This window comes from Narcine bancroftii, chromosome 7, assembly GCF_036971445.1.
Source record: "Narcine bancroftii isolate sNarBan1 chromosome 7, sNarBan1.hap1, whole genome shotgun sequence".
Classification (NCBI taxonomy): domain Eukaryota; kingdom Metazoa; phylum Chordata; class Chondrichthyes; order Torpediniformes; family Narcinidae; genus Narcine; species Narcine bancroftii.
The window spans coordinates 203,132,127-203,147,496 of record NC_091475.1 but is presented as its reverse complement, the minus strand read 5'-3'; the positions used below and the strand labels follow the sequence as shown (position 1 = coordinate 203,147,496).

General features: G+C 40.4%; 1 protein-coding gene across 5 annotated transcripts in view; it reads left to right on the top strand.

The window, feature by feature from the left end:
* Window positions 1-15,370, top strand: part of prkx (protein kinase X-linked) — a 185,041-nt gene that overhangs the window by 137,853 nt on the left and 31,818 nt on the right. For all 5 annotated transcript variants that reach the window (XM_069892057.1, XM_069892056.1, XM_069892055.1 and 2 more), the window contains exons 4-5: window positions 5,602-5,721; window positions 14,081-14,176. In XM_069892057.1, the coding sequence (XP_069748158.1) occupies window positions 5,602-5,721; window positions 14,081-14,176 (216 nt within the window). The remainder of the gene's footprint in view (window positions 1-5,601; window positions 5,722-14,080; window positions 14,177-15,370) is intronic.

Sequence of the window (15,370 nt, the reverse complement as noted above, 5' to 3'; positions counted from 1 at the left end):
AAGTATTCATTTATGACCTCCCCAACCTTCTCTGCCTCCAGGCACTTGTTGCCTCCTTTATCCTTTAGCAGCACCACCTTCATTCTTGTCATCCTTCTGATTTTCACATATGCATGGAACACCTTGGGGTTTTCCTTAACTCTACATGCCTCCTTTGGGCTATCCTAAGTTCATTCTTAAGCTCCTTGCTGGCTACCGTATACTTCTCATGAACCCTTCCTATTTCCTGCTTCCTATATCTAATGTATGTTTCCTTCTTCCTCTTGACTAGTTAATCATATAACCATTTACAGCACAGAAACAGGGCAGTTTGGCCCAACTAGTACATGCCGAACATCATCTCACACCTAGTCCCACTGACTCACATTTGGCCTATCCCTTCCACACCTCTCCCATCCCTATACCTATACAACCTATCCTTGAATATTAACATCGATCTCACTTCTACCACCACTGCCGGAAGTTCATTCCATCCCCCCACCACCCTCTGCGTGAAGAAATTTCCCCTTATGTTTCCCTTAAACTTTTCCCCTTTTAATCTCAATCCATGCACTCTTGTTTGAATCTCCCCCACTCTGTGGAAAAAGCCTATCCACATTGATTGTATCTGTTCCCCCTTATAATTTTGAACACCTCTCAACCTTCTACGCTCCAGACAATAAAGTCCCAGCCTGCTCAACCCTTCCCTGTAACTCAAACTCTGAAACCCCAGCAACATTCTCGTAAATCTCCTCTGCATTCTCTCTATAATGTTTATATCCTTCCTGTAATTCGGCAACCAAAACTGCACACAATATTCCAAATTTGGCCTCACCAATGCCTTATACAATTTCAACGTAACATCCCAACTCCTGTGTTCTATACTCTGATTTATGAAAGCCAACATACTAAATGCCTTATTTACCACCCTATCCTAAATCCCTTTGTTCCACTGCACTCCTCAATTCTCTCTAACATGCATGTCCTATTTTCATTAGTCCTACCAAAATGCAGCACCTCACATTTATCAGTATTAAACTCCATCTGCCACCTTTCAGCCCACTCTTTTAACTGTCCTATATCACCCTGTAAGCTTTGATAATCTTCCTCGCTGTCCACAACACCCCCAACCTTTGCATCATTGATAATGTACTTTTTGCACTACTGGCCAAATGTGAATTATTTTTCTTTTCTTTCTATATCATCTTTTCTCTTCATGGCTTCTTAATTATACTTTGTGCTGGTGCACTGGAAAACTGCAGCAAGATATTCATTGCATCAGTAAATTGTACATTTATATGACAATGAATTTTCATATCATATCTCACAGCAAGCTCCCACTTACAGTGCTCCCTTGATTTGTGATCAATCAACTGATGAATTTTTGAGATAAAGCCATTCACTCAGTGGGGTATATGTTGTTGACGTACAATGCACGATGGAAAAAAATATATTTACATTGAAGAGTTCACAACTAACATTTAACGTGCATGTCCTATTTTTTATTAGTCCTACCAAAATGTAGCACCTCACATTTATCAGTATTAAACTCCCATCTGCCATTTTTCAGTCCACTCTTCTATCTGTCCTATGTCACCCTGTAAGCTTTGATAATCTTCCTTACCGTCCACAACACCGTCAAACTTTGTATCATCTGCAAATTTACTCATCCAATTTGCTACCCTTTCATCTAGATTGTTAATATATATGACAGACAGTAGTGGACCCAGTACCGATCCCTGAGGTACTCCACTTGACACCGGCCTCCAATTCGACAAACAATTTTCCACCAATACTCTCTGGCATCTCTCATCCAATCAATGCTGAATCCATCTCACTACTTCATCATTAATACCTAATGCTTCCACCATCCTAACCAACCTTTTATGGGGAATCTTATCAAAAGCCTTCCTAAAATCCAATAGACAACAGCCACCGATTTCCCCTCATCAACCTTTTTAGTAATTTCCTCGCAAAACTCTATACAAGATTTGTTAGACATGATCTACCACGTACAAAACCAGGCTGATGACTTCGAATCAATCCCTGCCTTTCCAAACAGTTGTATATACCATCTTTAAGAACACTTTCCATTAATTTACCCAGCTCCAACGTCAGACTATAATTACCAGGTCTACTTTTGGAACCTTTTTTTGAACAGTGGAACAGCATGAGCCATCCTCCATACTCTGGCACTTCCCCCACGGCCAGTGACATTTTAATTATTTCTGTCAACGCCCCCACTATTTGTTCACTAACCTCAATCAGGGTCCAAGGGAATATTTTGTCAGGACCTGGAGATTTATCCACCTTAATCTTTTTCAATTTAGCCAACTCTACCTCCTCACTTTTCCTTAGTGAATAAAGAAGAAAAAAAAATAGTTTAAAATTTCATCCTTCTCCTCCAGCTTCTCACAGAGCCTACCGCCCTCATCTTCACGGGGTCCAATTTTATCCCTCACTATTCTTTTACTTTTAATGTACCTATAAAAACCTTTTGGATTTATTTTTTACTTTGCCTGCCAAAGCAGCTTCATATCTCCTTTTAGCCATTGCCTGACCTCAGTGGAAAAAGTTTACTTACATTTACTCTATCCATACCCCTTGTAATTTTGTACACCACTATCAAGTACCCCCCCCCCCCCTCCCCTTTTCTCTTCTATGCTCCAGGGAATAACCTGTTCCTCACCTGCTCCTCAAGTATCTTGTTCATTCCTTGTTGCCTGGACCCTACTATGCACCTCTCTTCTTCTAAAACAGATCCTCATATCCCTCAACAATCCAAAGTTCCTGATGCCTGGTAACTTTGCCTTTAATCCTGACAGGAACAAACTCTGTACTCTCAGAATTTTGTGTTTGAAGGCCTTCCACTCACCTAGCACTTCCTTACCAGAAAACAACTTATCCCAATCCATGTTTTCCAGATCCTTTCTCATTTCCTCAAAATTGCCCTTTCTCCAATTAGTATCACAAATCGAGGACAGACCTTATCCTTATGCATAACTATCTTGAAATTCATGGCAATATGATCACTGGATCCAAAGTGTTCTCTTGCAAATACTTTGATTACCTGTCCTGTCTCGTTCCCTAATAGGAAATTCCGAATTGCACATGCACTTTGCTTATTTTTACAGCAGATGGTGATATGTCATGAAGATTGTTTAGAGTTGAGTCATGAGCATGCTGTACATAGTTATAAAACTTGCTTATTCCCAGTTTTAGATATTGTAGTAGATTTTCAGCTTAAAATTGCTCTTGGTGCCAGGGACGAATTTAAACATGCATGCAGCATTTGAGCATCATCCTAGCTCCATTTAAGCTGGTAAAAAATTATTGAAAAATTTATGATGATTAAAAAATCTACTGTGCTCAGAACCTGATTATATTTATACCTGGAAAGATGGCAGAATGTTCAGATCAACTTTGCCTGGTACCTGAAGCAGTTATGCATAATAGCAGAGATGGTGGAGGGGAGCAGGGGAGTTTGTCGGAGGCGGCAACAGAAGGGTAATGCAGTTTAGTGGGTCTCACAGCATCTGTGTGAAGCATTGATGTCTTGGGCTGAAATCCTTCATCAAATTTTAAATGCCTGGGACATGATTTAGCTGATATCTACCCAATTAACAACATAACGAGCTCAGTTCTGATTCTGAGTGTGTTCTCCTATGTGTTCAGGTTTTCATCATTGATTATCCTTGGATAGCCCAAATATATGATTTTTTTTTTTTGACAAACCATTCACCAAGATCCCTTGTCAATATTTCTTGTAATAAAACAGCCTCATTTATATTCATGTATTAAAACAAACTCGTTGTGCTTAGTTTTGTTTATCTGATAATGATTAGGATCGGATCAGGGTTCGAGACCCGCGCTGTTTGTAAGGAATTTGTATGTTCTCCACATGTTTGCGTGGAATTTCTCTGGGGGCACCGGTTTCCTCTCATCGTTCAAAACATACCGGAGGTATAGGTTAATTGGGTAGAAATTGAGCGGGACAGACTCGTAGGCCGAAGTGGCCTGTTACCGTGCTGTATGACTAAATTTCTTAATAAAAATGTTCATAATCTGAATCAGATTATATTTTCTATCATTAATATATTCTGCCCTCCCAGAAAACATAAGCAGAAATCTTGGTTCCTGTATTAGCTCTGTATTTTAGAATAATATTGCATTTATTCAATGACTAACAAATGAACAATATTTTATTTTGCATGACATCAAATTTGGACTAAAATTTGCATTTTTTAATGTTTTTGCACACTGCATTCAAGTATCACTATTGAATAATGTGAAAAGGTCTGTGCTATACACCATTCTGATCATAGTTTAGGACTGGTTAGCTTTTCCTGACCTCTCTGAGCTATTAATTCTTTTAAGTTGAAAATTTTAACTAATTTAAAAATACAGATTTTTCTGAAAGGTAAAATCCATGGAGCTAAGTGTAAATTTAACATTTTATTTACAATACAGTAAAAGCAGATTCCAGCCATTGAAATCCATGCTGCCCAATTAACCTACAACTCTATGTTTTGGAGGGTGGGACAAAACCGGAGCACCCGGGGGAAACCCATGCAAATCACGGGAAGAAGGTAGAAACTCCTTAGACGTCGCCAGATTCGAATACAGATCGCTACCGCTGTAATAGTGCCGCACTAACCGTGCTGGCCATGTCACTGGGGCTTCAAAGCTGGGATATTTGCCTGATTGATACTGGATCTCGAATCCTTCCAGTAGAATTGTAGGATTTTTGCAGTAGTAGTGTTCTTGGGATCTTTTTAATGATTTGATGTTGCTTGTGGAGACCCTCAGGTCCCAGAGGTGTTTTGAATTAGATCTTGATTGTTAAATATCCATTTCCTCAATCCACCAAAGGCATTGCAGGTGCATTGAAGATGATCAGGGAGTGTCATCAGCTTCACTGAGAATTGCGGTGCTCTCCATTCAACTTTATTGTCAGGGGTCAATGTCAGAGAGGGGACAGGCAGTAGCAGTCCATTGTCTTGTACCATGTCTGTCTACTCTATGCTTCAGTACAAAAATCAGTGCAAGTACCTAAGCATTGAACCCCATCTACAGTAATTTAAATTTTTTTATGAGTGGCTTGAGATTGCGCCGTGAGTTTCTCAATTTTTTTCCAAACCTTCTTCGTTAAGTGTATTAAAAAAATAAATTCAGTTTTTAAATTTATAATTTAAGATTTCATATTTAGATTATAGCTGATTTGAAGAGGACCTGAATGACATCATATTCACAGAGAGGGTGATGGGCATTTGGAGTGTTCTACCAGAGAAAGTGGTGGAGGTGGGGATATTTGAAACGTTTAATAGACAGATTTAGAGGGAGCTAAACAGGAAATTCTGCATCAAGCAGTAGGGCTTTCAGATAAGGAGCAGTGTGTGTGTGAGAGAGAGAGAGAGAGAGAGAGAGGGATGTGGGTAGAATTCAGGCAAAGGGAAGCTAGCTTGATAGGCATGTATGTTGGGCCGAATGGCCTGTTTCCATGCTGTAGAATTCCATAAATACTGAGTTAATTGCAATCGGTATTTTTATTTTTTTTTCTGACAAAACCATTTTTTTTTATTCTCTCTTATCAAAATAATTTATCTTTTTTGCCCTTTCTAGAACTTGGACACTTTGTGGAACTCCAGAATACCTTGCACCAGAGGTCATCCAAAGTAAAGGCCACGGAAGAGCTGTTGACTGGTGGGCATTAGGTGTGCTGATGTTTGAAATGCTTTCAGGGTAGGTCCTGGTGGAGAATTTACAGCAGACTTCTTTACTTGTTCATAATTTTGTTAAGGTTCCATTTCTTTTCCATTGATGCTGCTTGGCAAAACCGAATTCAGGAGTTATTTTAACAGTTACCCTGCAGAAATGCATCTACTCTCCAACTTGCGACCTATTCAACTTGTGTCCATCTGCACATACGGCCTATTTTTAAAATAAAAATAATAAAACTTTTGCTGTTGTACAGTAGTTTATAAACTATAACAGGGATACAGGACCTGTAAGAGACAAAATGTGCATACTTACCTTGTTAGTCATTGTTCTGGGGTCCACCTGGCGTGGCCATCTTGATTCCTATGCACATGTGCAATGGGCTTGTTAAGCCCCCTAATGATGACGAATTAGTGCCCTTAACACTCGCATATGCGCCAAACAAACTCCAATTCATGAAGCCATCAAGCATGCGCTATTTCCAATACTCAATCCCACCGTGCATGCGCAAACCAAACTCCAATAGGTGAACCCACCCCATATGTGCCAGCCAAAGACTCACGCATGTGCGCAGGGATCTGAATGGCCACACCCAGCCTATAAACCCTGGAATGTCGACTAACAAGGTAAATGTGCACATTTTGGCTCTTACATGCCCTGTATCCCTGTTATAGTTTGTCAAATCTGCGATGGGGAAAAAAATATTTGATTAAAATGTTTGATTTAAGACCTTGGTGCACCACGCACATTGGCAAAATTCTGATTTGCTCTATTCTGAAATAGGACCGATCATTCAGTCCCAATTATGGTCGTTCTTGAGAAGCTGTACAACGATATGGCTAAACATCTTTTTGTCGAGATTGTTTTTCTTTTATATTTGCTGTTGGGTATTCCCATAGTTGGGATGAGGCATTCTTCATTTACCCTGTTATTCTGGTAAGAGAAATAATAGAAAATGTTTAAATGAAAGTGTATATTTAAAACCCACAAGGCAATATTGCTAATAAAGTAATGGTGTTTTAATAAGATATAATTGTTAAAATAGTTCTGCATTTTTATGTAATTTTTACCATGTCCTGTTGTAGAGAATGCACCTGACAAACCTCACAGATCAAGGCAAGATCTCTTATTTATTAGAATTTTAGAATTCTGAAATAACAACCAGCTCCTATTGTCTATTGTCTATTCTATTGTCTATTGTCCTTCCAATCTCCTGTTCTTTCCATTGTTCACCGATGTCTATTTCAACATGAGAAGCAAGAACAGAGCTAGTAATACTATAATAGCTTAAAAATGTTTCCCTCAACTCCTTTATAATTTGAATGTTCATAATGGAGATGTGCGAAGATTCATGAGCCTCCTCTACTCTCTGAAATGGGTGGCTCCGTATTCTGAAACCATTCACTCCTACTTGTCGATACATCCTGTGGAAGAAAAGACCTCTCACCTTTCACCCTGTCTGTACCCCTCAGAATCTTGTATTTCCATAAGGTCACATTGCAATTTTTTTTCTCCCTGCAAACATCCTCTTTGTTAAATCACATCTCCAGCAAATTTATGCAGCACATTTTCCTTTTCATAAAATCACATCGACTCGCATTTGATTATTTTTTAAACATCTTGCCATGATTCTCTCAATAATGACCCATGTTAAACTAACAGACAGTTTCTTGCTTTCTGTCTTGCTCCTTTCTCAAATAATGATAAAATTTCCAATCCTCTTGGACCTCTGCCCATCTCTTAAACAACTCCCTTCAAAATCTGGAATGTAGGCCATTAGGCCCAAAAGGACTTTTCAACTTCTGAAATTTGAAAAGTCTGCTTGTTCTCCAAATGTTGTAAATTTGGTTAACTTCTGGAGACTGCTTTCTGCTGCTTCCTTAAAGTTCTTGTCTTAATTTGTAATCAATATATCTTGCTATGTTATGGTCATGTGATTGGTGCTTCTCAGCATTAACTCGAAAGAATTTGCAGTTGACCAGCTGTCGTAAAGCTTTGTGTTTTTGGAAGTGGTTTTGGACATTCAGTTCTCTTCATTTCAGATTTATACATTTTTGAATTGCCCCCAAAATACTCACTAAAACATCCCTAATTATACATCAATTTGCTTTGCCAGTTTTTAATAAAGTCACTGGCACATGTTCAATATACAGTATAACTCCAGTGATCCAAAATCGGATTCTCCAAAATTCTCATTCATTTGAATTTTTTTTAAAAATTTGAATAAATGAGGATATCCGAAACAAATCAGAAATCTGAAATTTTTCAGGAGTCAAACCGACCGAGGATGTTGAGCTCCTGGCGGCCGCAGCAGCGGGAAGCTTGGGCTCCCGGCGGCGATGGCAGCAGCGGGAAGCTCAGGCTCCCAGCATAAGTGGGGCCGCATTGGGGAGGTGTTGGTGGTTGGCGGTAGCCAGTATTTTTTTTTATTGGTGAGAATTAAACATTATTTTAATACTTAAAAAGCCTTGCCTTGTTGTTTGTTGTTGTTTAAACTCTGTTACAAGTGATTTGCTGTTGCTACTGGGCTGTTCTTAAAAAAATTGACCAGTTCTCCAAGAAAAAAATCTGTTTATCTGAAATAGTCCCAGTCCCGACCATTTTGGATCAGAGTTGTACTGTAATTCAGTTGTGTTGAGGGCCTTTGGTACTTTGCCCAAAAATTCAGGAATCATATCCAGGCCTAGGTTAGTAAGAGTGTAAATGTTAGGTCAGTAGAGCCTTATCTAGCATCCATGTGCAAGCATATTTAAATGAGAGGTGTGAAAAATTATGGTGACTAATATTTAATTTTTCACTCACTCATTTTGTAAGTACAGTTTATTTCGACCCAATTATACTGGGTGGCAGCCAAGATCAATTGATTACCAGTGAAAGCCAGGATATTCTACTTTGGGTGTTCAGCATATGGAACAAGCTGCCAGACAACGTAGTGGAGGCATTAGCTTCCTTCAAGAAACATTTAGATAACTACATGGATGGGAGGGAATTAGAGGGGTTATGGATAGAATGGGCGCAAATGGGACTAAAGCGGAAGGAAGCACTTCATTTAACTTTCTGCTAATGTATCTCTGTTTTATGTCTGAATGAAGTGAATTTTGTGTAATATTGCACTTTATAACATAATAATTGAATTTTGATGAAGATCTACCGGGATCAATGCCTGAAGAGGGCGCACAAAATCAGTGAACCGGTGCGGACTTGAAAGGCCAACATGGCCTGTTTCCGCTCCGTAAATGGTTATATGGTAAGGCGTAATAGTTTTCTTTTATTTCCAGAGGTCATTAATGACATATTATAGGAAAGAACCTGGTCATTTTGACAATAAATTACAGCAAGCAGGAAAATACTATACATATAGAATTGGAATCTGCTAAAATTATTATCAATTTTGGATATCTTCAAAGTTTTAGCTTCAAATCGAAGTAAACCTCAGTGGAAAATTTTAGATGTTTGGATCTTAAATGTTGAATTATAATATGTGATAAAGAAACATCATTGTTAATGCCACAGTTCTGATTAATAACAACTAATTTGATCATGTATGCCTTAAAACTATCATTTGGAAAAGTAGTAATTTCCTCCTGTTCATGTGATCCTGGATAAGAATTTTTTTGTTGAGGTACTGCACTGATCTTGTTAGTGGCAGCTTTGGTGTTTTCTCTTGATTTCATCACCACATTGTAAGTTATTTTTGATTTCAAACTCAAAGACTGCATTTTCTGATCCTTGTGGATTAGTTACTGTCTTGTGCAGGTAGAACTGGGAGTAATTTTGCATGAATCACAAAACATTAATTTGCAGGTGCAACCAAGAAGGCAAATGGAGTGTTCGCCTTCATTACTTGAGAGACTCCATTTAAGAGAGGCAAGTTCTGCTGCAACTGTTTGGAGTACTGATTAGGTAATGCTGAAATGCAGTTTCAATCCCCTTGAGAAAGGAGGTACTGGCTTTGGAGGCAATGTAGAGGAGGTTCATCAGGTTTTTTTTTCAGAATTTGAGGGCTTATGAGAGGAGATTGAGTAACCTGGACTATGCTCATTGGAGTTTAGAGAGATATTGTACAGACATAGACAATTATGGAAGGAAGAGGTAAGATTGAAACAAGGAGGTTTTCCACTGGGACTGGAGTCTAGAACTAGGAGTCATAACCTCAAGATTCAGGGGGATTAGGTTTAAAACTGATATAAGGAGGAACTGCTTCTCTCTGAGAGTACTGTGGAATTCTCTGCCCAAGGAAGCAGGAGAGACTGCCTCATTGAATGCATTTGGTCAGGCAGTGTGTAATCAGGTTCAGCCCAACTTGCCCATGCCAACCAAAATGTCCCACCTACGTTAATCTCGACTTCATAAATTTGGCCCATATCCCGCTTAACTTATTCTATCCATATAGACATCTTAAACGTCCAATGGTACAAAAACACCTTCCTGTCCTCCATCAGATTTCTGAATGGAATAAATCATAGCTTCTCTCATGTTGCACTAATTTATTTAATTAAAAAATATAAGTTATAGCAATTTTTGCACCTGTAATGCTGCCACAAAACCAACAATTTTGTGACGTGTTCATGACAATAAATTCTGATTTTGAACATTGCAGTAGTAACTGCTTTAATCTCCTTTGGTAGTTTATTTCATAATCCACCGTCCTCTGTGTAAAAAAGAAAAAAAAACAGCTTTGCCACTGATGTGAACATGAGGAGAGTGCGGAGGCTCCGAAGTGTTCAACCACCCGTTCCTAATGCCGGCAGCTCCGTACATGATTTAAACGGTCTGTTTACAGAGGTGATAGCATTTGTAAGTAAAATAATGCAACCGCGAAGGTCTGTACTCAAGTTGGAGGCACTTGTGCACAGCAGGAGCCAAGAGGGTTTGCAGACTCGGGGAATAGCAGGCAGGGCACCAGAAACAGGAAGATTCCCCCACCCACTGTTGAGAAGGAGAAGCAGAGGAGATGAATATGCAGGGGTGGTGACCACAGCAGTGGCCAGTGAGGGGCTCTGTGGCTGAGAGATCCACACAGGCTTCAGGCTGCTGGGGACTGGCTCATTCAAAACAGGTGTCGGAGCCAGGGTTCGAGAGAGTGCTAAGGGGAAAAAAAAAGGTTCTTGGGCATTGAAGGCTTCCTGATCGTATCTGAGGTTTGGATCGGGAACTTGGGCTGCCGATAGATGGAACAGGTGATTGTACAGCTGTAGAGGCTGTGGGTCAAATCCAAGGACACAGTATCAATGAAGGGACTCTCTTTTGCTTCTCTTTCTCTCCTGTTATAAGGAGTACCAGGCGACACTAATGGCAAATCTCTTTGTCTGCCTTACTGCAGACAGAAGGTAATTTTGTGTAATATTATGTTCTCTACTATTACATAATGGAATGTTGAATATAAAACACGGATAGATAAAGTTTTGAAAGAGAGGGGAATTGAGGTCTGTGGGGAGCAGGTAGGTAAGTGGAGCTGAGTCCACAGCCAGATCAGCCGTGATCTTACTGAATGATGAGCTGCATCAAGAGGCAGCTGGTCTACTCCTGCAGATTCTCCTTATGTTCTTATCCTTTCTCCAGTCGTGAATTTTAACTAAATGTACAATTTGTACAGTTTACACTGCGTACTTGCCCAGGTGTTCACTGAGCCTTTGCTCACGTTAAAATTCTTGATGTAATTTAAAATGAAATGCTTAATTTTGCTTGACAACATTTAAAAAAGGTTTAAAGGTACAGAATGCCATGGATGAAAAATTATTTGTTTGGCATATAGGGATTGGCACGTGGAAATTATAAGTGTGGCAATTAGTGAAACTTGGTGTCAGGAGGGGCAGGTCTGCCAGCTCAATGTTACGGGCTTCCATTGCTTTAGACATGATAGGACAGTGAGTATGAAAGGGGGTGGAGTGACTTTGCTCATCAGGGAAAATATCACAGCTGTGCTCAGGCAGGACAGACCAGAAGGCTCGTCCACTGAGGATATATGGGTGGCGCTGAGGAATGTGAAGGGCACTCATGATAGAGTGCCCAATAGTCAATGAGAATTGGAGGAGCAAATCTGTAGAGGGATAGCAGACATCTGCAGGAAACATCAGGTCATGATAGTAGAAGATTTTAATTTTCCAGATATTGTCTGGGACTCCCATACTGTAAAAGGGCTGGATGGCTTGGAGTTTGTCAAATGTGTCAAGAAAGTTTTCTAAATCAGTACATAGAGGTACCAAGTTGAGAGGGTGCAAACTGGATCTCTTATTAGGGAACGAGACAGGACAAGTAACAGAAGTATGCCATTAGTTTCAAGTTGATTATAGAGAAGAATTCGACTGGGCCTCGGGTTCAGATTCCAACTGGGAGAAAAGTGAATTTTGAGGAAATCAGAAAGGGTCTAAAATGAGTGGTTTGGGATGTTTATTTTGGGGCAAGGATGTGCGAGATAAATGAAAGACCTTCAAAGGTGAAATTTTGAAAGTACAGTGTTTGTCTTTTCTTGTCAGGATTAAAGACAAGGTTACCAGGCACAGGGAACCTTGCTTTTTGAGGGATATTGGGGATCTGATTCAGAAGAAGAGATGTATAGCAAGTATAGGCAACATGGAGCAAATGAAGTACTTGAGCTGCATTTTAAAAAAATGTAAGACAAACCTCAAGAAATAAATCATGAAGGCTAAGTGAAGATAGAGGAATGCTTTGGGATACTAAGGGACAAAATTTGTCCCTTTAAGATCAGAGTGGTCAGCTTTGTATGGAGCCAAAAGAGATGGAGAAAATCTTGTGTTATTTTTCATCAGTATTCACTCAGGAAACAGGCACAGAGTCGTGGGAAGTAAGGAAAACAAACAGCACGGTCATACAACCTATACAGATTAAAGGGGAGGAAATGCTTACTGTGTTAAAGCAAATAAGGATGAATAAATCCCCAGAACCTGTCAAGACATTCCCTTAGACCTTGAGGGAGGCTAGTGTAGAAATTGCAAGAGTGAAGGGAGACTTGATAGAGGGATTTAAAATTGAGGGAGATAGACCAAGTAAATGTAGATAGGCTTTTTTCCACTGTGGGTAGGTTTAGATTTATTGTCAGAGTACATACATGATATCACATACAACCCTGAGATTTTTATTCCGGTGGGTGAGGCAGAATTACCACTTATTGGTCATGCAAAAAAACTGTACACAGCACATGCATGTAAACAAATAACTGTAAACAGATAATAAATGTAAACAAAGTCTGCAATGTAGAGAGAATTTTGAAAAAAATCAATAAAGTGTACAAGCAAGAGGCCTTAAATGAGACCCTGATCGAGTTTGTTGTTGAGGAATCTGATGCTGTCCCTGAACCTAGTGGTGCAAGTTTTGTGGAACCTATACCTCTTTCCTGATAGCAACATTGAGGACAGAGCGTGTGCTAGGTGGTGTGGATGCTGCTCCAACAGCAGGGTTCCCTGTAGATATTCTTAATAATGGTGAGGATTTTGCGTGTGATGCCCTGGGACTGTTTTCATTACCTTTTTGAGGGCTCTGTGTTCAGGGGTATTGGTGTCCCTGTACTAGAGGTGGTCAGCCATTGTCTTTGGCTTGGCTTCGCGGACGAAGATTTATGGAGGGGGTAAAAAGTCCACGTCAGCTGCAGGCTCGTTTGTGGCTGACAAGTCCGATGCGGGACAGGCAGACACGATTGCAGCGGTTGCAGGGGAAAATTGGTTGGTTGGGGTTGGGTGTTGGGTTTTTCCTCCTTTGCCTTTTGTCAGTGAGGTGGGCTCTGCGGTCTTCTTCAAAGGAGGGTTGCTGCCCGCCAAACTGTGAGGCGCCAAGATGCACGGTTTGAGGCGTTATCAGCCCACTGGCGGTGGTCAATGTGGCAGGCACCAAGAGATTTCTTTAGGCAGTCCTTGTACCTTTTCTTTGGTGCACCTCTGTCACGGTGGCCAGTGGAGAGCTCGCCATATAACACGATCTTGGGAAGGCGATGGTCCTCCATTCTGGAGACGTGATCCATCCAGCGCAGCTGGATCTTCAGCAGCGTGGACTCGATGCTGTCGACCTCTGCCATCTCGAGTACTTCGACGTTAGGGATGTAAGCGCTCCAATGGATGTTGAGGATGGAGCGGAGACAACGCTGGTGGAAGCGTTCTAGGAGCCGTAGGTGGTGCCGGTAGAGGACCCATGATTCGGAGCCGAACAGGAGTGTGGGTATGACAACGGCTCTGTATACGCTTATCTTTGTGAGGTTTTTCAGTTGGTTGTTTTTCCAGACTCTTTTGTGTAGTCTTCCAAAGGCGCTATGGTCAGCCATACAGCTCCATAAAATACACCAACAACAGTATTAACTAAAATGACCATAATTTATTATTTTATCTAATATATATGGTAATCCAGTCATTGTGGGGTTTTTTTCTCTTTACAGTTATCCACCATTTTTTGATGACAATCCTTTTGGAATTTATCAGAAGATTCTTGCTGGAAAATTGGATTTTCCAAAACACCTCGATTTCTATGTAAAGTAAGTTTGACAGTAGAATACTGCAAGATAATTATGAGTGGGTAGGCTGTTCTCAGACACCTGGAGAGTTTGTGTTGGTATGTAAATTGCTACAGAAAATGGACACTGAATGTGGAGTTATTTAACAAAATAAATCATAATGATATATACAGTAAGATTTACCAGGTTTATTAATGCAGCATGGTCAGATTGCTTCATATAAGGAGCACCTTGCCTAATCCTGAAAGTCCTTGATAGAATTAAGTGTCCATTTTAATTGCAACAGGAAGTGGGAACATTACAGCACGGTCCAGGCCCTTCGGCCCATGATCTTATGTTGACCTCTATAAAGCCTATTCAACAATCTAAACCTTTCCTTGCATCTATGTGCCTGATTAAGAGTCCAGTGTAGGACAAGAGGTCACATCTTCATGACTGATGGGTGTCCACTAGGACAGAGGTGCGGAACAATTTCTTTCACCAGAGAGTGCTGAATCTGTGGAATTTGTTGCCACATGTGGTTGAGGAGGCCATGTCATCAGGTGTGTTGAAGAGATTAATAGGTTTTTGATTAGCCAGGGCATCAAAAGTTTATGGAGGAGACGCCGGAGAGTGGAGCTGAGTGAGAACATGGTTCAGTTCATGATTGAATGGTGGGGCAGACTCGATAGACCTATGGTCTAAATCTCCCTATTGGACCATCCTCCACCACCACCTCTGGAAATGCATTCCAGGCACCCACTACTCTCTGTTTAAATTAAGAAAAACTTACCCCTGACATCTCCCCTAAACTTTCCTCACTTCACCTTAAACAGATGTTCTCTGAATATTTGCTACTGTCGCCTCAGGAAAAATTGTGTTGGCTGTCCACTCATAATCTTGAAGACCTCCATCAAGTCCTCATTCATCTTTCTTCGCTCCAAAGAGAAAAGCTCTGGCTCTGTTAGCCTTGGGCTATAAGACACGTTCTCCAATTCCAGCAACATCCTGATAAATTTCCGAATCCTTCCTGTAAAGTGGCAACCGGAACTGAACACTGTATTTCAAGTGTAGTCTTTACCCTTTTATAGAGCTGCAACATTATCTCATGACTCTTGAACCCAATCCCCCAACTAATGAAGGCCAGCACACCGTAGACCTTCTCAACCACCTTATCAACTCGCGCATTCTCCTTAAGGGATCTAGCTCAAGATAGATTACATTAATTTAATATTT